Raw genomic sequence first — 26,349 nt, 5'->3', positions numbered from 1 at the left:
CCTCAGATGAAAATTTCCTGGTAAATCTTAGTCCCAAACAAGAGTTTCCAAGTTAAAAAAATAATGCAAAGAGACAGAATTCATGTACTGAGGAAGAACAACTGGAATTATACATGATTTAGCAGCTACCACTATAAATGTGTGGGTGTGTGGCAGAACCTAGAAAATAGCAATCTAAAATATCTAATTTTATGACTAAGTGTTTTTCCCAGTCAAACTGTGTATAATCTTAGAGGAGAAAAAAAAAAAAAAAAGAAATCTTTAAATAAGTAGAGGACTCCTAAGAATTCCTAATAAAAAGATCAGAGCTAAACAGGAGCACTGAAATTAAAATCCAGGAATCAAGATACAAGTGAGAAATCAGAAGTGATTAAACAAAGATGAAGTTTTTATATTCTATTAGAGGGAAAAGATCCAAATCATTCCTCATAACCATAATATCATCAGGTGCAACATAGCAGTTAGATAGGAGAAATTGTTAATACTTTTGTACTAACTTTTGATGATCTTCAAAAAAAAAAAAAAAGAGAGAAAAGGAAGCAATAAACTGGAAAAAAATTTTTACATCCAAGGGTTCTGATAAAGGCCTCATTTCTAAAACATATAGAGAATTGACTCAAATTTATAGAAATTCAAGTCATTCTTCAATTGATACATGGTCAAGGGATATGAACAGACAATTTTTTGATGAAGAAATTATAATGCTCTAAATCATTATTGATCAGAGAAATGCAAATTAAGACAACTCTGAGGTATTACTATATACCTCTCAGATTAGCTAAAATAATAGGAAAAGATAATAATGAAAGTTGGAGGGGATATGGGAAAATTGGGACACATATTGTTGGTAGAGTTGTGAACAGAACCAACCATTCTGGAGAGCAATTTGAAATTATGTCCAAAGGGCTATCAAACTCTGTATACTCTTTGATCCAGCAGTTTCTCTATTAGGCCTGTATCACAAAGAGATCATTAAAAAGGGAACAGGACCCACATATCAAAAATGTTCGTAGCAGCCCTTATTGTAGTGACAAGAAACTGAAAATTGCTGCCCATTAGTTGGAGAATGGTTAAATACGTTATGATATATGAATGTTATGAAATATTATTGTTCTATAAGAAACAATCAGAAGCATGATTTCAGAAAGGCTGGAGAGACTTACATGAACTAATGCTAAGTGAAGTAAGCAGAACCAGGAGAATATTATACAAAGCAACAGCAAAATATGATGATCAATTCTGATGGAAGTAGGTCTTTTCAACAGGAAGGTGATTCAAGCCAATTCCAATGATTTTGGGATGAAGAGAGCCATTTGCACCTAAAGAGAGGACTGTGGGGACTAAGTGTGGATCAGTGTAATGTTCTGTCTAGCTTTCTGGAGGTGTTGGGACCAGCCTTTGTTTAAGCAGAGTAAGCACCACGACAATAGCCAGGGATAAAGTCCCAAAGTCTTTATTGTCACTTTCACAGTCTGTCTCCTTGCCTGGGGCTCGGCTAGCTTTCTGGAGGGCCTTCAGAATGGGTCTTGGTGTCAGTGAAGGAAGCAGGAGAGCCGTCTGGCTGTTTGTCCCCAGTTTATATGCTCTATTACAATTACATCATTACAGTATACTGAGTATAAAGCAATCATTATATCACTAAGGAATCATTATTTGTTGTAAGATGAAATCAATCTTACTGAACTAGAGAATTCACATGCTAAACTAGATAACCATTGTCTTATCAATTCCACTGAGTTAACACTTTGTTTAAATCAATCATACTAAACCTTAAGTATATTTCTCCAAAGTTCCTGCCCTTTACAGATCAGAACATGGTATTTTCACCTTTTTTTTTTTTTTTTTTATTGTTCTTTGCTTGCATTTTTTTTTCTCATTTTTTTCCCATTTTGATCTGATTATTCTTGTTACCATGATAATTGTGGAAATATGTATAGAAGAATTGTACATGTTTAACATACTGAATTACTTGCCATCTAGGGGAAGAGGTGAGAAAAAGGGAAGGAAAAAAACCTTTTTTTTTTTTTTTTTTAACATCCAAGGGTTGTAAAAGTTTTGCAAAGATAATATTTTGCAGCATATTTTTGCAAAGGTTTTGCAAAGATAAATGTTGAAAATTATCTTTGCGTATGTTTTGAAAATAAAAAGCTTTAACCATAAATAAATAAATAAACCAGAAAGAAAAAAAAAAGGGATGGGGAACAATGTACACCAAAAAAAAAAAAAAAAAAAAAAAAAAAAAAAAAAAAAAAAGGAGGAATTAGAGTGAGGGAGATTGCTTCCCATAATTAGAGTATACAATTAGAAGATTATATAAATGAGAAAGAGGTGGAGGAATTTGGGAACACTTGAACCTTACTTTCATAGGAACTCATTAAAGGAAGGTAGGATCTTTGTAGACACACATTTTGGTATAGAAATGTATTTCATTTGATAGAAAAATAGAAAAAAGTCAGGGAAGAATAAGACAAAAATAGATTTGTGGAAAGGATTCATCATAAGCAAAACAATTTCTAGCCACAGAAGGTGGTTTAAGAAAAGGAATAGAATGGATTAGAAAGCAGAATTTAGCAATTTGATGTTTTTAAAAATACATTTGAAACAAAGACCCACATAGACTTAAAATGAGAGGCTAGACAAAAATTCTTTGTCTCAGTTGAACTAAAAGAATGCAGGAAAGAAGACCTATAAAATAATAAACAAAAAGAAAGAAAGGAGTTAATGTTCTGAGTACAATTATAGAAAAGTTAGATATCTAATGATTTTTTGGGTAGAAATAGAAAAGAATATATAATTTACAACTGTGCATAGCACTTCTACAAAGATTGACTGTATTAGGATGTACAAAAACTCAAAGTGCCGAGAAGCAAAAAATTTAAATACATTTTAAAAACTGATGACTATGTAATAAAAGTGTATTAAACAAAAAGTTACTCAAGAAATAATTTAAAACTAGAGGCTAATTTAATTCTAAGAAATTATTATTCAAAGTACAAACCTTAGAAACCATAGAAAATTTCATTAAAGATAATGACTTTTAGCCCTATCTATTATTGCCTAGTAGTATTAAATAGTTTTGCAGGGAAGGGTTTTAAGTCAACATATCAAAAATTGTAGAATGCATCCAAAGCATTCCATAGAGAAAAATTTATATCTCTATATATTTTCACCAATAAAAGTGAGAAAGAATAGTTTAATTGACACGAAAGTTAAAAAAAATCCAGAAAAATCAAGATATTAAAGGAAAAAATTAAGCATCTATTGAAAATCCACAAAATTGAAAGAAAAAAAAACCTGATTGAAAAAATTGAACATGTATTGTACACGGGGCTATAACTCCACATGTTGAACAAGTATTATACATATAGCCATTAATTTAAATTTGACATTGGGAGAAAATGAAACAATTGTGAATCATGGAAAAAAAAGAGACTTATTTTACCAAAACACAGCAAGAATATTTAGCAAGGCTATAATGGTACTTAGTTTCTCTTAACTCATTTTCCTGTGTCTTAATATGGAGAAATTTCTAATCATACAATACTGGGATTTGGCAATCCATATAGCCTTAGGCACTTTGAGACATGATGACTCTACTTAATGGGAACCTTTTATGCCCCTAGACCAGGAATCTGTGTCAGGAAAGCTAAGACTAATCAGATCATATAGAGTGAGGAGTCCAGGCATATCAGAAAAACACTGATTTGATCACAACTATTTATAAATAAGCTCCCCATTGGGGAGGAGAATAGAATTTGGACCAGATGGATTAAGAAATAAATATAGCAAATCTTCAAAGAACAATTAATTCTAATATTATACAAATAGTTTTTGATAAATAATGAAATAAGATTCCTAAATATTCTTGATAATATAAATTTCACATTGATATAAAATTAATGCATATCAAAACAGAATGAAAACTATTGAAAATATCCATAATAAAATTAAGTATTAAAAAGAAAGCTTCATAAACATATCATAAAGATGAAGGCTAGATTGTATTTATAAGAATGAAAAGTTGAATCAATATTAGATTAACTATCAATGTAATAGACCATATTTGTAATAAAACCTACAAAAATTATATAACTCTAACAAATTTGAAAAAAGCTTTTTACAGATACAGGGCCCATTCTTATTAAAAATACCAGAGAACAAAGGAAAAAACAGACATTTCCTTAATATGATAAATATTATTTATCCAAAACCAAGATTCATCATTATATACAATGGGATAAATCAGAGTAATCTTTAATAAGAACAAGAATGAAAGGAAGCTGCATATCATCAACACTATTATTTGATATATTGCTAGAAATACTATTTATAGTAATAAGACCAGAAAAAGAAATTGAGAAAGTAAATATTGAAAACCTTTCATAAGTGATTGCCTTTTCCATACAACATGATAATGCATTTAGAATTGTAGAGAGTTAGCTAAAAGTAATGGAAAAAATGGCATCTTCAAAAATAGCAAAATAAATGAATCACATCCCGTGATTCTCAACATACCCATATGTTATTAACAAAAACCTGGCAGGAAGAGATAGACATAGAAAATTCATTTAAAATCACTATAGATTGTAAAAGATATTTAGGAGTCTTTTCACGAAGATATACAATAACTTTATGAATAGAATGATAAAACAGTGTAAACAGAAAAATATAGAGCTAAATAATTGGAGACATATTAATTGTTCATGGATAGACAAATATCTTGTAAATAAAATGATCAAAGGATCACTTTCTAGAGCTTGAAAAAATAATGATTAATTTGTGCCCAATAAGCAGCCCTGTACCACACTCACTTAACTAACATTTATTAGTGTTGAATGCTGGTGATCCAAAGAAAAGAAACAGATAATTCCTGCTCTAAAGGACTTTACTATTCTTTTGAATTTATCTTATTAGTGATTTGAAGTAACTTATCATGGGTGTTAATTATTTGCAATTCTTTTAAGAAATGGTTGTTTATACTTTTTGAAAACAGCCTTTGGGAAAGGGCTCTTGATCTTAAATATTTTTATTTGTTCTCTATATAGCTTAAATATGAAATCCATTTCTTACAGTTTCTTTTCTTATTCTAGTTGTACAGATTTTGCTCAGGCAAAACAAGTTCATGGACTCAAAATAAACTATTTTATATTTTGTGATTACCTTTGTTTGGTTAAGCTTTCTCCCCCCCCCCCTTATAGATAATAAAGCTATTTAATATGATTCTTTTCAAAATTTAATACTTTAACTTTTAATATTCACGTTATATTCATCTTGAGTTTATCATGATATCTAGTATAAGGTGATGGTCTAAATCTAATTTCTAATTTTCTTCTCAGTATTCCCAACAATTCTTGTTTAATAGGGGATTCTTGTTGGTTTTTAAAAATCATATTGAAAATGGCAAAAATATCTATTTTTGTAGGGTTCAAAGCACAAGTAAATAGAAATTACAATGTGCTTTGTCATGTGTTTCATCTCTATATAATCATATGTCTTGGGTTCTTTGCTTTTAATAGGATGAATTATGTTAGTTGTTTCCCTAATATTGAATCATCTTTGCTTTTCTGATATAAATTCAACTTAATAATAGTGAATCTTAAGTGAATGTATTGCTGTAGCATTTTTGCTAACATTTCATTTAGTATCCATTAGTGATATCAATTGATCTCTTTCATCAGACTATAATTGTCTCATAAAAGTTTATTAGTGTTTTGTGACACAATTTGATAATAATTATTCTTTAAATAAATTAACTTATAAATTCATCATCAGAGATTTTTCCTTTAGTAATTCCTTTGTGAATTGAAAATAATTTATGAAATTATAAAATGAGGGTATAGGCATTGCTGGTTCTTTGGATACTTATCAGGAAAGATCATGGCTGGTAGAGAAAAATGAGGTGGTAATCACACTTTAATTAAGCACAGATGGCACAGAGATAAGTGGTGAAAGGGATACAGAGACAGATTGGCATGGGAACAAAAATGGAGGCAGTATTGGGAAGAGGATTGGGAGGAGGAGAAGCAGAGAATATTATGCACATAACCATGAATTAGATATGGAACAATAGGCAGCACGGACCTGATGGATATTAATGGAGATGGAAAAGTGCTCAGGGAGCGTGAATTTGAGTTCTCATTTTTATGTTTCCTGGGGGTGAGGACAGACCAGTAACCCACCTTGGGTTACTTCATGAACATATATAAATCATCTCTTATCAGTCAAACTGTAGTTACATCTCAAAGTTATGAGCATTTTTTTTTTTTTTGGCTGTTCTGCTGGCCTGGAAGTGTAGAAGTCTAAAATTTTCCTGGAATCTACATTTTCATGGTACCAGAATCCTGGTATCAAGACTTCCTTTGATTTATCACATACATGAATGCGAAGTATAGTTAACATATAATATAATTTGTAAATTATACTCTTTTAATCTTTGGGATAGTTTATGTGTGAATTCTAGTTTCACCATTGCAATTTTATTTCCTGGTATTTCCCCTTTATATGGCTACTTATAAATTTAATATAGATGATGGGGTGGGGATAATCAGAAGGATCAGAAGAAGATAAAATTTTAACACACTGAAATTAGCATTTTCTAACATTGTAGTATTGTTTCATTTTTTATCTGGAGTCATTGATTTCTTTTTAATTCTCATTTTTGCTGGCATAAAATAGAGTATAGTAATTTATGACAATGTTTTCCTATTACTTCATACTGTTAATATTTATTTTGTTAATTTGATTTTTTATTTGTTTTGATTTTGTTAATTTCTTATGCTTTTGATAAGTTTATGATTTTTAGTTTTATTTATTAATTCTGTTAAGTCAAAAAGTCAAATTAGTCAAGGCATAAAGAAATTAATTCTGGCTATTTACAGGAAGGTCAAGCTGAAGCTTCAAAGTATTTATTTGGCAAAATAATAAGATTGCACTCATTAGAAAAGACTCTTGTGGGAAAAGATTGAAGGCAAAAAGAAAGGGGAATGGAAGATTGAGATAGATAGATAGCATCACGGAAATAACAAAAATGAACTTAAACATCTTTGAAAGATAGTAAAGGATAGAAGGGGTCTCACATGCTATAGGCCATAAAGTCAGTAGGAGTTGAATATGACTAAATGGCTGAATAATAACAAGAGGAATTCTGTAAAAACTATGATTTTCACTATATCTGTTTCCTCTTATTTTTGAGATTTTCTCTTTTGTGCTTTGAATTCGTCTATTGGTTTTTTTAAAATCACAAATTAAATTCATTAATTCATTTAACATCAGTATATTCTCTTTATATTACTATGTTTTCAGAGATACATTTTTCTTGAGAGATTATTTTAGTTATACACCAGAATTTTGATTATGTTGTCTCACTTTTATTACTCTAATAATTATTAGTTGTTGCTCTTTTTCTTATGTTAACTGTATTGAGTACTCTTTTTATTATATTTTGGTCTGAAAATTAAAATGATGTGCCTTTGCATTTTTATGTAGTGAATATTCTTTCTCCCTCCCCTTGGAGTATGTGTAGTCATCATTCTGGGCATCATGTGTAAATTTGGGGTGAGCCGGAAAGTCAGCTTTTGAAATGGGAGATGATGAGTTCTCTGGTTGCTGAACCAGAGTGTCTATGGCTTGAAGTGGGATATAACAAGTAGTTTTCCAATTTGGTCCTACGCAGAAAATCAGTGGATATACAAATGGCCAACCTACTGCTGTATCGTATTATAGGGATGATCATTTGGGACTAAATTTTTTTAATATTGTACCTTCTAAGGCCCTACCATATCCACAAATATGGTTTTCATTCATATTAGTCCATTATTTTTCCATCATGTGGTGGCTTCCATTGTTCATTATTTATCTTTTGGAATTCTTTTTTTTCTTTAATAGCCTTTTATTTACATATCTTTTGGAATTCTTAAAATGTATAGAAGTAGAATAAATAATTAGATTAGAAAGGAAGGGACTTTCAGAAAAAATTTAGAAAGACTTATAAGACTTGATACTGAATGAAGTGAGCAGAACCAGGAGAACACTGTACACAGTAATAGCAATGTTGTGCAATGATCAAATATGATAGATATAGTTCTTCTCAGCAATGCAGTGATCCAAGATAGTTCCAAAAGATTTGTGATGGAAAATGTCATCCATATCCAGAAAAAGAACTATGGAGACTGAATGCAGATCAAAGCATATTATTTTCACTTAAAATTTTTTTTTCTCTCTTGTGGTTTTCCCTTTTGTTCTGATTCTTCTTTCACAACATGTGGAAATATGTTTTACATGTTTTACATGTATAGCATATATAAGCTTGCTTGCTGGCCCGGGGGAGAGGAAATGGAAGAAGGAAGAAATCAAATCTAAAATGTTACAAGCTTATATTTTGAAAACTATCTTTACATATAATTGGGAAAAAATGCTATTAAGTTAAAAAAAAAAAGTTTGATAGGGGCCAAGTCATAAAGTACTTTAAATACCCAAAATTATGGTCAGATCTAGATTTTAGGAAAATCACTTTGGTAGCTGTATGTGAGAATGGATTAGAATAAAGAAAAACTCGAATCAAGAAAGCTATTTGTGATAATACAGGTTCTATATGATGAGTGTTTTTTTCCCATTTCTTTTTTCTTTTTTTTATTATAGCTTTTTATATACAAAACATATGCATGGGTAATATTTCAACATTGACCCTTGAAAAAACTTCTGTTTCAACTTTTCCCCTCCTTCCCTCCACCCCCTCCCTTAGATGGCAGATAGTCCCATACATGTTAAATATGTTAAAATATATGTTAAATACAATATATACATATATATTTGTACAGTTATCTTGTTGCACCAGAAAAGATCAGATTTAGAAAGAAGATAAAAGCAAAACAATAACAGAAAGAGTGGAAATGTTATCTTGTGGTACATGTTGAAATATTACTCATGCATATGTTTTGTATAGCTGGTTCTGTTCATTACAAATCATTTGGAACTGATTTGGATCCTCTCATTTTTGAAGAGAGCCACATCTATCAGAACTGATCATCATGTAGTATTGTTGTGGAAGTGTATAATGATCTCCTGATTCTGCTCATTTCACTTAGCATGAGTTCATGTATGTCTCTCCAAACCTCTCTGTATTCATTCTGCTGATCATTTCTTATAGAACAATAATATTCCATAACATTCACATACCACGATTTATTCAGCCATTCTCCAATTGGTGGGCATCCCTTCAATTTCCAGTTTCTAGCCACTACGAAAAAGGCTGCCACAAACATTTTTGCCCATACGAGTCCTTTTCCCTTCTTTAATATGATGAGTGTTTGAACCAGGGTGGTGGTTGTATGAATGAAGAAAAGAGAATTATACAACAGATACTGTTGGAAAAATGAAAATATTTAGTAGCTGATTGGATGAGTAGTGTGAGAAACAGGATTTAGGAAGTGGTAAACATCAGTAACTGGAAGATCTCTCCTGGATAGTAATAGGAAAGTTAAAAAGAAGGGATGATTTAGAAAGAAGGATAATTAGTTTTGCTTTGGATATGCTTATTTTGAGACATCTGTGGAAAATTGAGTTTGAAATTTCTAACAGGCAATTGGTGATGTGGAAGGGAGCTCAGGAGAGAGACTAAGGATAGATAAATAGATCTGAAAATCATTTTCATAGAAATAATAATTAGAATTGATGAAATCACAAAATAAGACAGAAACTTAATAGACAACAGAATCTTTAACCTCTCAGAACAATCATGAAGTTTAATTTTTATTTTGATTTAGAATATAACATTACAAGTGCTAATGATTCTCACCTCATCCCTCTTGCTCTATGCAGTATTAACTTTAATTTAATTTTCTCTTCCTATTTTAGAAGGGGAAGGTAGGTGTTATAGTAGAATGCTATATCTTAAGTCAGGAAGATTCATCTTTCTGAGTTCAAATCTGGCCACAGACATTTACTAACTGTGTGACTCTGGGCAAGTGACTTAATCTTCTTTGCCTCATTTTAAGTTTGCCTCATCTGTAAAATGAGTTGGAGAAAGAAATAGCAAACCACTCCAATATCTTTGTTAAGAAAACTCTATATCAGGACTTGAAGAATCAGACATGACTTAAATGAGTGATTCCTAACTAGAATGGAAGAAATTTGGAGACAAAGGCTCTGTAGTTAGTTAGTACCATTGATCAAAGGACCTTTGGTACCTTGAGCTATTTGGAATAAAAAACCAGGGAATTTTTCCATTACCTTGATACCATCATCACTCTCAACAACATTTTTTAATCTTTGAAATTCTTCCTTCTAATGCCATGAATCAGAATTATACAGCAACAAATGGCACCTTACAACTCTTGTTTCCTTCTATTTTTTTTTTTTTTAGAGTTGTGTATTTGTGAGAGTAAGAGGCCACTGATTTTGTTTTTGAGTTATTAGAAGATGGTGGTACATTTTATGACACTTCCTTCTACTCACAAGTTTAAAACTGGAAAGTTTAGTAACTGGTTCAGATGAAGGAGCATCAAGTAGCTTCCATAGATGTAGAAAACTACTTAGACATCTGATGAAAGTTATTGAAGCACTGGAAATGGGATGGGGTGGAGAGAAGATAACATCTTTGTAATACCAGCCTAGGGGAAGAAGGAAGGAAGATTAGAGACAGCTTGATGGGTGTATAATACCTTCCTTCTAGCCAATGAAAGCAGCCAGTTGTTTATTGTAATTTGTACTTTGGCTTTTATGAGAGAGAAAAATGTGGGGAAAACATTTTCCATTCAAGTTCTTGGTGAAGAGAAAAGGAAATATATAATAAAGAAATTAGGTTACATACACCTTGAGAATGTTGAACCTTAAACTAAAATCAAACAAGTAAGAATATATTTGATAAAATTTCCAATAAGTCAGTCTTGTTACAACTGTTTCCTTCCTTCTTTCGTACCAAATTTTTCTCATCATGACAAGAAACTTGCAAATTTTTATTGAACCTTAAGCTAATACTGCATGGGGCAAGTGGGGGTGTGATAAGAATCATTAGCACTTGAAATATTACACTACAAATCAAAATCAAAATTAAAATATAATTGTTCTGAGGGAGGTTGAAGATTGCTTAGAGATTGCGAGCATCATGTTCAGAGTTTCTTTCTGTCATATTTATTACTGTCTTTCATTTTTTATTTAGCACAGGACCTTGTACTATAAGAATTACAGTGATGTTTTAAAAGTATTTTTGAATGAATATGTTGTCACTTATTGTTATTTTTTGCAAACTGGAAACGGTTCTATCTTCATTTAAACTATAAATAGTAGAACCTGCTACATGAAGTGGAACTATTATTTGTTTTGTTATGAGTTTTGAATTCTGGTATAACTGTTTGATTAAGTTAAACCAATTCTCCAACTATTCAAAGGAAATGTCAAGAATTGCTTAAAGATAATGTCTTCTGGAATATATATTACCAATTGATGTAAATAACTGGGAAGTTGAAAAGAGAGTTTTATGAAGGTAATGAAAAGATCATTTTCTCTCAGTTTTCCTACAGTATGTTTTCCTTTTTAAACAGTAATATTTCCTTCCTAAGCATGGCTGTGATTCCTTTTGAATAATGTGAAATTCAATTACATGATTCTGTTTCAAAAGATAACTGTGACTTTACCTGAAATCAAACAGAAGCGGGGAATATGTTTGGGTGCATTTACAAAAGAACCTTCCTCCTTTCATAGAAAATTTCTCTGATCATATCAGGAGACTTGCAAATGTTTTATAATGAATCTTATTATTATAAACATCAAGCATTTCTGAATTACTATAATGGAATATAAATATAAAGAACCTTATTGTTTTGATTTCACTTCCTAACTTTATGACCATTACTTGTCCAAACTTCCTAATCCAAGTTTATAGGAAATATCTTAGATTTACTATTTTAGATTTGCCATCTCCTTATTTGTTTAGTAGTTATATATTCATGTATTGGGTCTATATAATGTCACATCCTTTTTTTTTAATGATATGAGGATATCATATATCCTCAAAGGAGTAGTAGGATAAAAATATGTGATAAAAATGCATGTTATAATATTAAAATTTATTATTAAAATTAATATTAATATTAAAATATTTTAAAAATATTTTACTTGAACTTAAGAAATAAAACAAATATTTCTATGACTGTAGAATAGAAAAAGATGATTGTACATGAAGCTGCAAATATATTATGTATGGCTTAATATTCTTTTTAAATAACATTGTCATGTAACTTTCTTTTTTTTTTTCCTTCCTTTTCCCTGCCCCTTCTATCTCCAAGATGGCTGCCATTAGGCACAAATTATACATCTATAAATATATGTAAAACACTCACGCACATATTTAAAACCATTATATATATATATATATATATACATATATATATGTATATATATATATTTCTACTTATCAGTTCTTTTTCTGGATGCAAACAGCATTTTTTTCATATGTTCTTTGCAGCTAATTTGGGTAATTATAATAGTGAAAATGAGTTATCATTCAAAGTTGTTCTCGAAACTATATATATATATATATATTACTGTATATTATCTTGGTTCTACTCATTTTGCTCTTCATTATTTCATGCAAGTCTATCCATGTTTTTCTAAGAATACTGAGCTCATTGTTTAAATAGAATGTTGTAGGATTCCATCACAATCATATATCACAATTTGTTCATCCATTTTCTAATTGATGGGCATTCTCAAATTGTTCTTTTTTTTTTTTTTTTTTTGGTTGGGAAAACTGGAAATCAGTCTGACAGAAATTGAGTAATATCTTACTCCATTAATCAAGATAAAATCAAAATGGATCCATGACTTAGATATAAAGAGTGGTATTATAAACTGACTCAGATAATTTTCTATGTGATCCTTAACCTATCTCCAAATGACAAATTGATCCTCTTACATTAGTGCAAAATAACTCTGCTAGTCAATAGTACCAAAGTCAATTATTGCATCTCAGACAAATCCATGTTTCTCACATTAGTACCATCATGGGAAAGAGGAGAACTCTGTAGTCTAGAATTTTCTTGGATACAGTCTCAAGGAAAACTTATCCAAAAATGATAAACTATCTTTGAACTTAGCTGACTCTCTCTGCCCCTTCCATATTTCTTTCCCATCATAGAATTATGCAGGCTTGAGGTTCTTGTCCCTCAAGGATATAGTCTTACTCTGAAGAAATAGCTCAGGTCCTTTTCAACTGTCAGACTTTTTTTTTTTTTTTTTAAAAAGATTATTCAGATAACTCCTTTCTAGAAAGGGGCTGAAGGATCAAGCCTTCGTATTGTTGGGAAGTGCCTCTCTAACAGCATGGAGGAGGAGTTTACTTGACTGTGTGTTTGCCTGCAAATCCAGAATATATATTTTTATGTGCATTTCATTTCATAAATAGTTAAAATGTTTTAAAAATAATTTTCCTTTAAAGGGATATCAATTATGAAATTATCTAAATGACACTTTTTTTTTGCTTTTCCTTCTAGTGATTGCTGAAGGATCAGATGAACATTACTTCATTCTGATAAATATCACAAGTTCAGAAACCCTGAAAATTTCAGCCTTCACTGACAGTGGAAAAGTGGAATTACTTTTTTAAATAATATCTCACCCAAGACCTAGCTTCAAATTCTAGGTGATCATTTTGCTCTGGAAGAAGTAAGTCATTGTCATGACTAATTCCATACCTGTGTTAAAGAAATAAATTCATAGTAAAGGATTTTAACCTCCTAAGGAGTTTTCTACTCAAATTAAACAATGTGAAGTTACTAGCTATCTTCTTAAATGTAGTTGCCAATGTTTTGTTAGTATCTTAAAGAAACCGGATTTTTTTTTTTTTTTAAAATGATGTTCCATTGACATATATTGGGTTTGGATACACCAGAGCTAGAATGCCCATTATTTTGTTCATGCTAACATTATCTTCAGGAAATTTCAAAGTCATTTTGATGTGTCCCAAGTGCAAATAGTTTTTGTTAGTTCTCCAATACCAAAGCAGTTAAGGAGCGATGTAGATTTTGCCTTGAAATGCTTATTAGATAATGATTAGAACACGATGGTCATTTGTAATCTATATTCTCAGTTTTTATAGCCAGCTCCATACAATATAACATAGGGGAGACCCATTAGATATTGAGGATTGGGTCATAGTCATTGATTGTGGAGACCATTTTCTGTCTCTATTTCTTTTTCTTGAAATCAGGCTTATGTCAAATAGCTTCTGTACCACCAAAATTATAATCTCCTTTCAAGTATATACAATCTATATGTGACTATCTTCGCCACTGTTGTAGTAGAAGATTGCTCTAACTTTATGGTTTTCTGTCATTGACAGGGTTTGAATACCAGCCAGTTATTGCTTTGTGCAATCGATTTTAGAAGGAGACAATTGCTGACAATTGTATTCAATTTCAGAATTTTTTAGCTTCTTTGTTAGGCTTCATAGTCTTAGTGTGATTGTGCTTTTAGTGTTACTTTGTGTTCTTATGTCATGTTTTGGATTGTTTCTGAAGGATTTCTTTTAGCATTGGCTTTTTACATATGAACCTCATATTTTCAATCAGTAATAATGATGCAAATATTACTAGTAGCCTTAAGGTCATTATATCTTGTTTAGGCTTCAATAATTCTTCAAAATGTGTGCTTTTTGGTAGTATCATTTGTTCCCACAAGCATCACTAGAAATGTGTTTTCAGGAATGTCTATTTGGGAGAGATTTTTTATTACACCCAAGAAATGTGTCAAGATGAGAGAAATGCTACTAGTTGTTTATATTGAATCAATAAATAGATGCCTCAGTAACCTTTAGCAAAGCATCATCACCCTATAGTATGTTTCCTCTTTATTTTACCATTAACTATGAATTCAAATAATTTCCTGTAGCACAACATGCCACTTTTTTCAAAGAGTTTAACTTTATTTTCCCAACTTCTCTAGTTAGATCCAAATATTCAGTATTTTTTCTCTTCCTTTTGTCACTTTTTTTTTTTTTTTTTTTTTTTACCCTCCAACCTCTTCTCTTCAGAGAGAAATAACCCTCTGATTCTTTAAAATCTTCAGTGGATAGGAGCTAAGACCTGACTTAAAATCTGATTTCAGATACTAATTGTGTGACTCTGTCCTTAATTCTGCCTCAGTTTCCTCAATTGTGAAATATGGATAATAACCCTCCCAGAGTTGTTGTGAAACCTTAAAGCACTGTTGTGATTTAAATTGAAGCAAATTGAAACACATAGCTCCAAGCTTGATTAATCTATTACTGAAGCACACATTTAGCAATAAACAGGATCTTAGCTTCTTTAGAAGAACTAAGATCAATAGGTGAGGTGAACTACCCTTATTTATTGTTTTTGTGGGAAGCATAGGACAAAGAATAAGAAATCATAGGTGCTATGATCAATAAAGCCTAAAGAAAACATGATTGGTAGTATCACAATCTGGGGGGAGGGGGAACAACATAATCAGAAATGTGGAACTAATAACAATTTCTCCTAGTTGCTAAGGAATCTGATTTATGGAGCCTATCTGTGTCCTGCAGGGCTTGTTAGGGAAACAGAGAAAACATATTTCCTAGTGTCCACTTGCATTTTGTAAGACATGTTAGTAAGATAACAGATCGGCCCTAATTGTGCGCAAATATTCAAGGCTTATTAGCAAGATAACTTTAATTATGCGTGAACAAAAAGATATTTAGAAATAATATATATATATATTTTTAATTGAGGTGATTTATTGGACAACTAAGCTTAGAGAAGAAGGCTGAACTTCTGAACCTATGAACTTTTAACTCAGAGACAAAGAGAGAGACTTAAGTAGCTATTCAAAATATAGAGTAATATCAACAACAGATATTAGTAATTGCAAAAATAGAATTGATTAAGAAATGGAATCAAGTTGAATTTCTTAGCACTATATGTAGTACATGGTAGCTACAATGATGATAATGATGATGCACCTTTTCCATATTTCAATCTCCCTGATAACCAGTGAGTAATAATGCCTTTCTCAAGCACTGTCATTTTCTTTTCATGGCACTATTAAGTGTCAGAAGCAGGATTCAAATTTAGGCTTATCATGTCTCTACATTCATTTTTTCCCCCCAGTGTATCATATTACATAAATGTCAACTATAATTATCATTGTTCCAAAATAGGAAGTTCTGGTATTTACTAATTTGATTTTATTTCTTTCAGATGGTTTATCAGAAGATTAAGATGATACATGTTTTCATTATTATTCTTGTGGTTTCTTGTTTATGTTTGATCATATCTAAAATGAGCTCAACAGAAATCTGCATCTTTTGCATAAGAAAAGAAGGCACAATAGTTTTCAAGAAACATGGTGGGAACTTTCTTCAGCTTCCAGATATAGACTGCAGAAAGAATCCTCCATTTTTAGTTGTGATGGTGACTTCATCCCACAATCAGATTAAAGCACGGATGGCTATCCGTGAAACTTGGGGAAGTGAAAGAAATGTAAAAGGTAAACGTATAATAACATACTTTCTGCTAGGAATCACAAATTCAAAGGATGATGGTGCAGTGACACAAGAAAGCCAGAAATACAGAGATATTATCCAGAAAGACTTTTTAGATGTATATTTCAATTTGACTCTTAAAACAATGATGGGGATAGAATGGATTCATCATTTTTGTCCTCAATCTGACTTTGTGATGAAGACTGATTCTGATATGTTTGTAAATGTCTACTATCTAACTGAACTCCTTCTTAGAAAAAACAGAACAACCAGGTTTTTTACTGGTTTTTTAAAGAAGAATGAATTTCCAATTAGAAAGATATTTAATAAGTGGTATGTAAGCAAATATGAATACCCATGGAAAAAATACCCACCTTTTTGTTCTGGAACAGGTTATGTTTTTTCTAGTGATGTTGCAAGTGAGGTTTATAATGTTTCGGAAAAAATTCCTTTTATTAAATTGGAGGATGTTTTCATAGGACTCTGCCTTGCAGAACTAAAGATTGGTCTAGAAGAACTGCACTCAGAACAGACGTTTTTCCCAGATGGCCTTAAGTTTTCTACTTGTCGCTTTAAGAAAATTGTGACCTGTCATTTTGTCAAGCCAGAGGAACTGCTGATATATTGGAAAGCTTTGGAGAGGTCTTTGGATGAAAAGTGTCCAGCTGTTTGAAATGAGAGAATTGACACCAGGACAAATATTAAAAATTCTGTGGTGATATTTTTGAAGAAGTACATTTTTGAATGAGATTGTGGAGAATCACATCCTATCAGCATTAGGGAGGGAATGGAGGACAGAGTAATGTTTCTCAGTGTTCCAAACACAAGACTAAAATTAAAAAACCCAAATTGTAATCCTGGAATGATTTATCCATTCAAATTTGGAGCCCCTGCAAAATGAAAATAACCAAGTAACAGCTTATTAACATCTATAATCATTCTTCCTACCTCCAAGCCATCTAGCATCTCTTTATGTTTATAATATAACTGATTAACAAAGATATCACCAGTACAGATGTCCCCAACTCCCTGGTTTCATTAAGATCTAGCTAGGCAATTAAGGAAGCCTTTTGTTCTCTGCTTAGTATTTGTGCTTCATTGAGATGAATCATAGCATCTCAATTTGCTTTAGACAACATCCAGTTTTAAACTGGAGCTGGAACTTATTTGGACCTTATTTTCAAAGTCCCAGATGATAAAACATTGAGTATGTAGAACATTCTGTTGCACTAGTGATTCTTATTAGAGCTTGAGTTTGTTGCTGATGTATTATGCCTTGAAATTTAATTCTAAATGTCATTTAGCACAGAAGAACCACTACTGGGAGTACAAGGGTGAAGGTATGCATCCCTCTCTATATCCAGCTATATAAATCAGTGGTGGAACCTCCGAATGAGAGAATCAGAATTTCCATTGTTTCACTAATTGCTGGCTAAAAACCTCTACCACATCATCTGTCTAATAACACCAATTTTAATGAAAGTCTTGACTTGTATTTGAGTCTTTTCATTTAGATATGTTGCAGAGAGTTTTTTTTTTCCTACAAAGATTAACAGAATAATTAGACAGAATTTAGTAAATTGACCAAGAATATTAGTATAGCCATTTGGGAGATTAATATTATAACACACCAGAAAATAAATCAATCATGCAATTCTGAAAAAATTTCTCCTTAGCATATTTGGTATCATGAGTTCCTGCTGCCTTGGGGATGCTACAGCTTCTTCTTCTTCTTCTTCTTCTTTTTTTTTTTACAAAGGTTCCCAAAGACTTTTGGATCTTTTGAAACTTAAAAAGTTCCAGTCCTGGATAGAGTTACCATGGGATAGCTCTTTATCTAAGATAAGGAAGAAACAAACAAAAAGAATATGTTGTGCTCATGGCTGCAAGGAAGCTGGGTGGGAGATAGGGCTCTTGGCTTTTATGATGCAGCTCTAGGTATTATACATACTTTATGGCTGGAAAGAAAGAGGAAATCAAAGGTCCCAGTAGCTTGCTTTTTATATCTTAAATCATCAGTTTAGGAGATTATAATCATACAGTACAAATTCTGCGTGATCAGAAGTATGCCCCACTTAAGTTTCCATGTGGTGGGTTGGAACTGGATAGTGAATACTTGCTGTACATGCTTCAGGGAATGGCTTCTTTTGGCCAGTTTACCAATATTATATTTAGGTAGAATGAGATGAGCTACAATATTTCTAAATTTTCACTTTTTAAAAGAACCTAGGGTACAAATATTAAGGTATAAGCATATTCATTGCAGGATTCTTAGTGCATGGATTAAATATTTGCTAAGATAATATTCCTTTATTGAACATCCACTATGTGCCAACCAGGTTCTAAGAGTTTCAGAGACTCAGCTTTCTGGGCTGGTCTAGCCAGGTAGATAAGAAACTTGTGAACTTTTAGTTTTTGAATTTTCTCTTTTCATTTTTTTGAATCGAGGTCTGAATGTATCTTTAATCTCAGGGATATGATGAAAATGAGGCAATATTTTTGCAAAGGGCTTCAAATTTTTTGCAAGTATACCTTATATAATGCAAATTAGTAATTTGTTACTAGTTTGTTACTATTTTTAGTTTGTTACTCTTGGTTTGTTAGTATTACTTTATAATAATCACTGAAGTTTGGTAACAGTATCTCAGAAGTGTAGAGCACTAAATAGTACTGTTCTTGTGAATCTTGTTTGAAATAAAATGAAAGTCTTTTTTCCTGAACATGAAATACTCTTATACTTGATGCAAAATGGTCATGACAGTTCAGATGAAGATTTCAACAATTCTAATTTACAAAGCTAACATATTCTTTTGAATAAACTTGTAAAAACTTTCCTTATTTTGAAACTGCAGTGTACATTTTGTTTAATTAAAGAAATATTGTGTTTGTTATGTAGAAGACATTACACTTGGCATTAAATAAACAAAAAGGAAAAAGATATAGTCCCTGCCTTTGAGGAGCTTACAATAAAACTGGGAAGATTGGGGGGAGCAGAGAAGAGAAATAAGTTATGAACAAAAATAATTATAATACAAGCTAGAATATAGTATGAGAAAGGAGATGTCAATACAAAATTCAAAGAGAAATCTGAGGAGGTAGAGATAACTTTTGATTGGGTGGAATGCAGGGAAATTATCTTGGAGGAAATGGCATTGAAATATGAGAAGTATTTCACCAGGTAAAACTGAGGAAAGAGTTTATGGAAGATAACTTCCTATGAGGGATTTTTAAATTTACATAAATATGTAAACATGATAAAGAAATAATTCAACTTGGATGGGATGTACTATTAAATATATGAAATTAGAGATGAGTCCAGTTTGGGAAAAGTTGGTAGAATAATTTTATACTATGTTGCAGGTTTAAATGTTTATGATTCTATTTATTTTTTGACTAGCATTCACAATTGAATCAGCTCTATGATCATTGAGTGTGAAATGTGGTATGAACATACCATGAATCATCATTAGTAAGAATGTGCATTGTCACTGGTAGGGATGGGTTTTCAATGATTTATCCATGTTCTTGGGTGGATTTCTGGCCCTGTCTTCATATATACTGGTTCCTGCCTCCTAACTAATCTTATGTACTCCTTAAAGCACACAACCTCCAGCCTAGGCTCACGATTGTCAGAGAATAAATCCCAAATTATATTTACCATCTCTTACTTTTTGTTTAGATCTTCCATGATGATGGCTATATTACCTCCTGGCTTTTTAAAGGTTTCACAGACCTCATAAGCGACATGTCAGGCTTCTCCTCATGCTTACCACAAGTACTTGCCGCAAAGTACTTCCCTCTTATACCTATTCTCCTAGGACATAGCAATACTACCTGCTTGGAGATCAGTCAATTAAGTTCTATACCTAGACTTTGAGGAATCTCCTAGAACATTCTAATCACATGCTTTCATTAGCAAACATCTCCTTACTTACTGATACTTCATTTGGATTCATTTCCTAATAGTTCACTACTATCCCTTCTTAGTCACCCCATCCCACTAATACTGTATCATCAAATATTAAAGAATAAACTTCCCTCCCTAATTCTTACTGCCTACCTCCTCTTTTAAAACCCACAAATGTCCAGATCTTCCTGCCCCTTCCATAGTTTACTCAGGAAATCCATAAATGACAAGCTCCCTTTCATGTTAAACCTCTTCCACTCTTAATCCTTTCATCTATTAGTGGACATTAAGACCTAATTCTTCCAGATTATATTGAATCCATGGACATGCATTCAGTACTTGTTTTACTTTCTTTCTCCACCATAAATGCCCTATAAAGTTAATAGTATTGACCAACTTTTCCTCAGATATTTGGATTTCAGGAACTCCTGGCTTTCCTCAATAGGTCTGACTATTCATTTTAGTTTCTTTTAGTTGATCTTCATCCATATTATGCACATTGTGAGTATAATCTCAAACTGTGTCCTTGAACACCATTTCTTTTCTATTATTTTTTACTTGATTACCTTAACAGCTTTCATGGGTTCAATTATTATCTCTCTATATAGTATTCTGAGGTTTACATCTCAATTCCTGGTCTCTATCTTCAGTTCTAGTCCTACATCATTAGCCACCTCACAGACTTTTCAGTTTGGATATACCATAGATCTATCAAACTCAATAACATGTCCAAAACGTAATTCATCATCATACTTTCATCACCTTAGTTCAGGCACTCAAAACTTCTTGTTTGTAGTACTGAAATAGCCTTCTTATTTGATTTATTGCCTCAACTATCTTCCAACTTTAACTAATCCTCTGCCCAGGTGCCAAATAAAATTTCCTAAAACATATTTTAATCATGTCAATGTTCCCTTTCTTCTATCTCATTCAGTAAACGCTAATGGATCCTTAATACTTCCAGGATCAAATATAAAGTCTTCTAGTATCCAAAACTCTTCACATCCTGGTCTTTTTCTGCCTTTTAATCACTGTACCCACCCCATCTAGTTTCACGGACTCTAAGATGTAGCCACATGTCTTGTGTTATTCTTTATAAAACATCACTGTTCTCATTTCCTTATGCTCACTATAACTCATTCCTAGAATAATCTACTTATTTCTGCCTTTTAAAATCTTTATCCTCCTTCAAGATTGTTTGAGTGTTATATTTTGCATGGAAAATTTCCTATTCATAAAGTCTTACTCTCTAAATTCATCCTTTATTTTAAAATGCATTTATTTTGTTTAACTTGAAAATACTTTTAAAGGTTCATGTTGTTTCCCCCATTAGAATGTAAGCTTCTTGAGGCAGGGACTTTTTCACTTCTTGTTTGTAATCCCTGTATTTAACACAATGCCTTGTACATGGTATATGTTCTTAATAAATATTGATTGATTGATTATTTCTTCTACTGTTTATTAATGTTTACATATAGGCAGCAGACCAGAATATGAATGCTCTGTATAACTATGAAATAAAGTGGAGTTAGCTAGTCTTGTCAAGGAATTAGATTTGTGGCAATAGCACCAGCAATTAGAAATGTGTGTATTCATTAGTCAGCTGAGCTAATTAGCCACAAGGACCACATAAGTAGAGATGTACCACACTTTATAGAACACATATGTTCTTTAAAAGTTTTCTATGAATCAAATCATTTTTTCCTTTTGTTTTTTCATAATTGGAGATGGAGAAAATATTTCAAATTGTAATGGAATTTCAGAACTAGAAGATATCTAGGAGAATCTAGTTTAATTCCTTACATGGTGAGAGTTAAACTCAGACAAAGTCATACTGATAGTGGCAGAGCTAGGATTAGAATGTGTTTGTGTCTCTAACAGCAGGAATATTTAAAAATCGTGTATTCAGAGAAAAGTAATAATTTTCATGTATTCAAAATAAGTCACAACATATGGCCACTTTAGTTAATTACATATATATTTAAATACATATATTTAAATTAAGACTAATTTTCCAATAAATAAATAGTCAAAGTACGAAACGTATTCTTCAAAAAAAGAATTACAAACACATGAAAAAGTTAAAAATTATGAATAACCAGACAAATACAGATTAAAATAACCTTAATATTCTGTCTCATAGTCAAAGTAACAAACACGGGGAAAAAAACATTGTTGGGAGAGAAGACGAATATGTTGTTGGAACTGTCAAAGGCTCAATCAGTCTAGAAAACAATTTGGAATTATGCAAGGAAAGTTATTAAATTATTTATACCACTTAACTTATTTCGGGGGCCATATCCCCCAAAAGTTATTGACTATAAGGAAGGACATACATTAAAAACCAAACAACTTCATAACATCATTATTTGTATAGTCTTTCAGAATCTGACCTTATGTTAGAATAAAAATAGATATGGGATATGCTTTCCTTGGGAATCTACTGATTGCTGGGGTTATAGGGATTCTTACGTTATAGGTAAAAAGCCAAATTCTCCTAAGTCTTCTACGATTCTTTCTTTGCATGATTGAGGTTCAAGCTAGTTTATAAAAGGAATGCTATAATTTATCCATGTGTCCCTGTACCATAAGCATCTTGAAAATTCAGATAAATTTCCTTTGGAACCTCATGCAAAAGGACACTTGATATTCCCCCAAATGGATCCCTGAAATTTGTAAGTGCCATCTAAATGGTGTTTCTAACTTATTCTTCCCTAGAAGTAGCAGGTTAACTTAAAGAAAATGCACTCCATGTAAAGCCCTTAAATATCCATGAAGCATCTCTTCCCAAAGATCAAGCATTTGAAGTTAATTACTTGTGATTTCTAGGTCATCAGGCAAACTTTTTCCTGTGGATATACAGTCTGTAAAGATCTCAGATAAGCTCTCTCAACTCATGCCATCATTAAGTCAAGCATTTAGGATTTCATAAAAAGAAAAGAAAGAAATTAACTTTTTACCAATTATTATAATATGATTTGGTTTTGCTTCAGTTTCCTCAATTGTATGGGGCCAATTCTGGGATGAATAATTAGGAACTAACCAACAATTTTCTGCTGTAAAACAAAAATTAATTGCTAATTTTCTTTTAAATTATTTAAAGCTATGGGCATTAAGCCTACTTAGAGATTAACACTTTGTGGTCAGAACCCACTGATTATTGATTTAACCTGCCTGGTGAGACACTTGGAAAAGAATTCTATTGCAACTGTCCTTTATACTATTGTGCTTTCTTCAATCAGGATCAGAGGAAACTGGCTCTTCCTATGAAAAATTACTGAGCTCTTCATGAAATGCTCCCTTCTGCCCAATAAAGGGAAAATTTGTGGCTAAATTTTAAAAGGGGAACACAGTCCACAAAACATTATTGACATCCATGCATTATTAAGTATGAAAAAATATTCAAAGCAGTGGTAGTGAGATAACCACCAAAGCAGTTCTCAGAGATACTTCCCCAACTTTTGGGATAATTGATAAATTATGCTCTATTACATACACAGAGAATAATAATAAAAATTATACTTACCTTCCAGGGTTATTCTGAGATTAAATGTGATATTTGTAAAACACTTATCACAGTACTTGGCACACAGTAGGTATTTTATAAATGTTTATTTCCTTTCTTTCACAATATTTTATTTATTTATACTATAATTTGTTCAGTCATTCTCCAATTAATTTCCATTCTTTTTCAATACAATGAGAGCTATTCTAAGTATCTCTATGTTCATATATCTACATACATATACACTAAATACAGATGCATAAACATATGAACATTTCCTCTTTCTTCAATCTCTTTTTTGGTGGTATAGGCCTAGTAGTTAGTCAATAAACATTTATTAAATCCTTGCTATGTGCCAGGCATTTTTGTCAAGCACTGGGGATTCAGAGAAAAGCAAAAGACAATTCCTTCTAGCAAGAACTTCACAATCTAAGGAGGAAGACAATATGGAATCAGCTATACACAAATAAGGAACGGCTAGGTGGCACAGTGCCTGTGCTGCGTCTGAAGTCAGGAAGATTTATTTTTCTGAGTCCAAATCTAGTTTTACACTTACTACCTCTGTGAGTCTGGAAAGCCCAAATGGGACCACAGAGAGTTGAACATGTTTGAACAACTAACCAAACTGTACAAACTACATATAGGCTAAATAGGAAATAACTATCAAAGGAAAGGACCTATCATTAAGAGAGATTGGGAAAAGTTTCCTGTAGAAAGTAAAATGTTAGGTGAGACTTGAAGGAATTCGTGGAATAAATCAATCAGTGACTGATCTAGTGACCTTCTTTTTCTATTGGAAATCAGAGATCTATAATCGTAATGATGGGTTAAAAAGTATGAAAACTTTTGTAATTTGGGGACTTTATTCAAAATGCCTTTCCAGAATGGCTAAAGCTGTTGACAACTTTGCAAAAGTGTATCAATGTTCCCAAATCTCCCCAACATTTTCATTTTTAGTCAATTTTGCCACTATGATGAATACAAAGTTGCTTTAATATGCATTTCTCTCATTGACTATTTGTAGAATTTTTTTCATAAGGCATTATTAGGTGGCTAAAATTTCATTTTTTGATATCTGATTGTAACATTTTTTTGACCATTTATCAATTGGAGAATAATTTTCAGCCTTACAAATTTGAATCAGTTTTTTATATATCTTGGAAATAAGATTTTTATCACTGAAGTTTGCTGCAAACATTATCACCAGTTCATTGTTTTAATATTAGCTGCATTTGTGCAACTCCTTTTCCTATTAAAAAAAAAAACTTTTAAAATTTTGTCTAATCAGAATTAATGATTTTAATTTCTGTAAGCCATTCAGTTTTTTTTTTTTGGTCACAAATTCTTCCCCTATTCATCTTCCTTATTATTGTAATATGTTTATTATATTAATCTTTTATATTTAGGTAATATATCATTTTTAGTTTGATGATATAAGTTGTTGATCTGACTCTAATTTCAGCCAAACAGCTGTGTAGTTTTCCCAGTAGTTGTTGTTAAGCAGCATGTTCTTACACCAGTAGCTGGAGTCTTTGTTTTATTGAATTCTAGCCTAATACTTTTGTTTATGCCTATATGTGTTATACCTTAATCTGTTCCAATGATCATCCTTTCTAATTTTTAACCAGTGTCAAATTGTCATAAAGATAATTGCTTTGTACAGTTTGAATCTATTATTGGCATGTCTCCTTTCTTCCCACTTCTAAAAAGCAGATTTTTGACTGTTTCCTCAGATAAATTTTTTTATTTTTTCTTCTGTATTTTCAGATTTTTATTGATATGGCACTTTATTCAGTAAATTAATGAATATAGCATAGTAACCATTTTATATTAGTTCATCCTATTCATGAGTAGTGATTATTTCCAAAAAAATATTTGTCCTGTAATTATCCTACAAAGTGTTTTATAATTGGAGTCCTTTAATTCCCAAGTATGTTATATGTTGTGTATTTATTTAAAATAGAATTTCTTTTCCTATCTCTCCTATAAGGAATATATTGTTCATATATTGTAATGTCAGTGAATTTGTGTATTTATTTTATACCTTGCCACTTTCATTAAATTATCAGTTGTTTTGATTGATTTTTAGTAGACTCTCAAATTTCCCTAGTAAACCATTATATTTTCTGTAAAAAGTGATAATTTTGTTTTCTCTTTGCATGTACTTACTTAATTGCTTTTCCTTGTCTTTTGTTATAGCTATTATTTCTTGTACTATATGAAATAGAAATAGTAACAATGAACATCCTTGCTGCAATTCTGAAATTATTGGAAAGAACTTTAATTTATTCCTATTATGTATAATACTCACTTTTGATTTTTTGACATTATGAAGGATCTTAAGGAAACATACATTTATTCTTATTTTTCTACTATTGTTAGTAGAAATAGATTTTATTTTTATCAAAAGTTTTTTCTACTGTTTTGCAATAAGCACGATTTTCATTGTTCTAATTATTA

General features: G+C 31.5%; 1 protein-coding gene across 1 annotated transcript in view; it reads left to right on the top strand.

Annotated features, from left to right (window-relative positions):
- The window catches only part of B3GALT5 (beta-1,3-galactosyltransferase 5), a 55,588-nt gene extending 31,664 nt beyond the window's left edge, over nt 1-23,924 (top strand). Inside the window, exons 2-3 of the mRNA XM_031959195.1 lie at nt 13,488-13,659; nt 16,194-23,924. Of these exons, the coding sequence (XP_031815055.1) occupies nt 16,194-17,150 (957 nt within the window). The 5' untranslated portion in view covers nt 13,488-13,659 and the 3' untranslated portion in view covers nt 17,151-23,924. The remainder of the gene's footprint in view (nt 1-13,487; nt 13,660-16,193) is intronic.
- The last annotated feature ends 2,425 nt before the right edge of the window (nt 23,925-26,349 follow it).

This window comes from Sarcophilus harrisii, chromosome 3 (genome assembly GCF_902635505.1).
Source record: "Sarcophilus harrisii chromosome 3, mSarHar1.11, whole genome shotgun sequence".
Taxonomy (NCBI): domain Eukaryota; kingdom Metazoa; phylum Chordata; class Mammalia; order Dasyuromorphia; family Dasyuridae; genus Sarcophilus; species Sarcophilus harrisii.
This window is presented reverse-complemented; position numbering and strand designations above follow the sequence as displayed.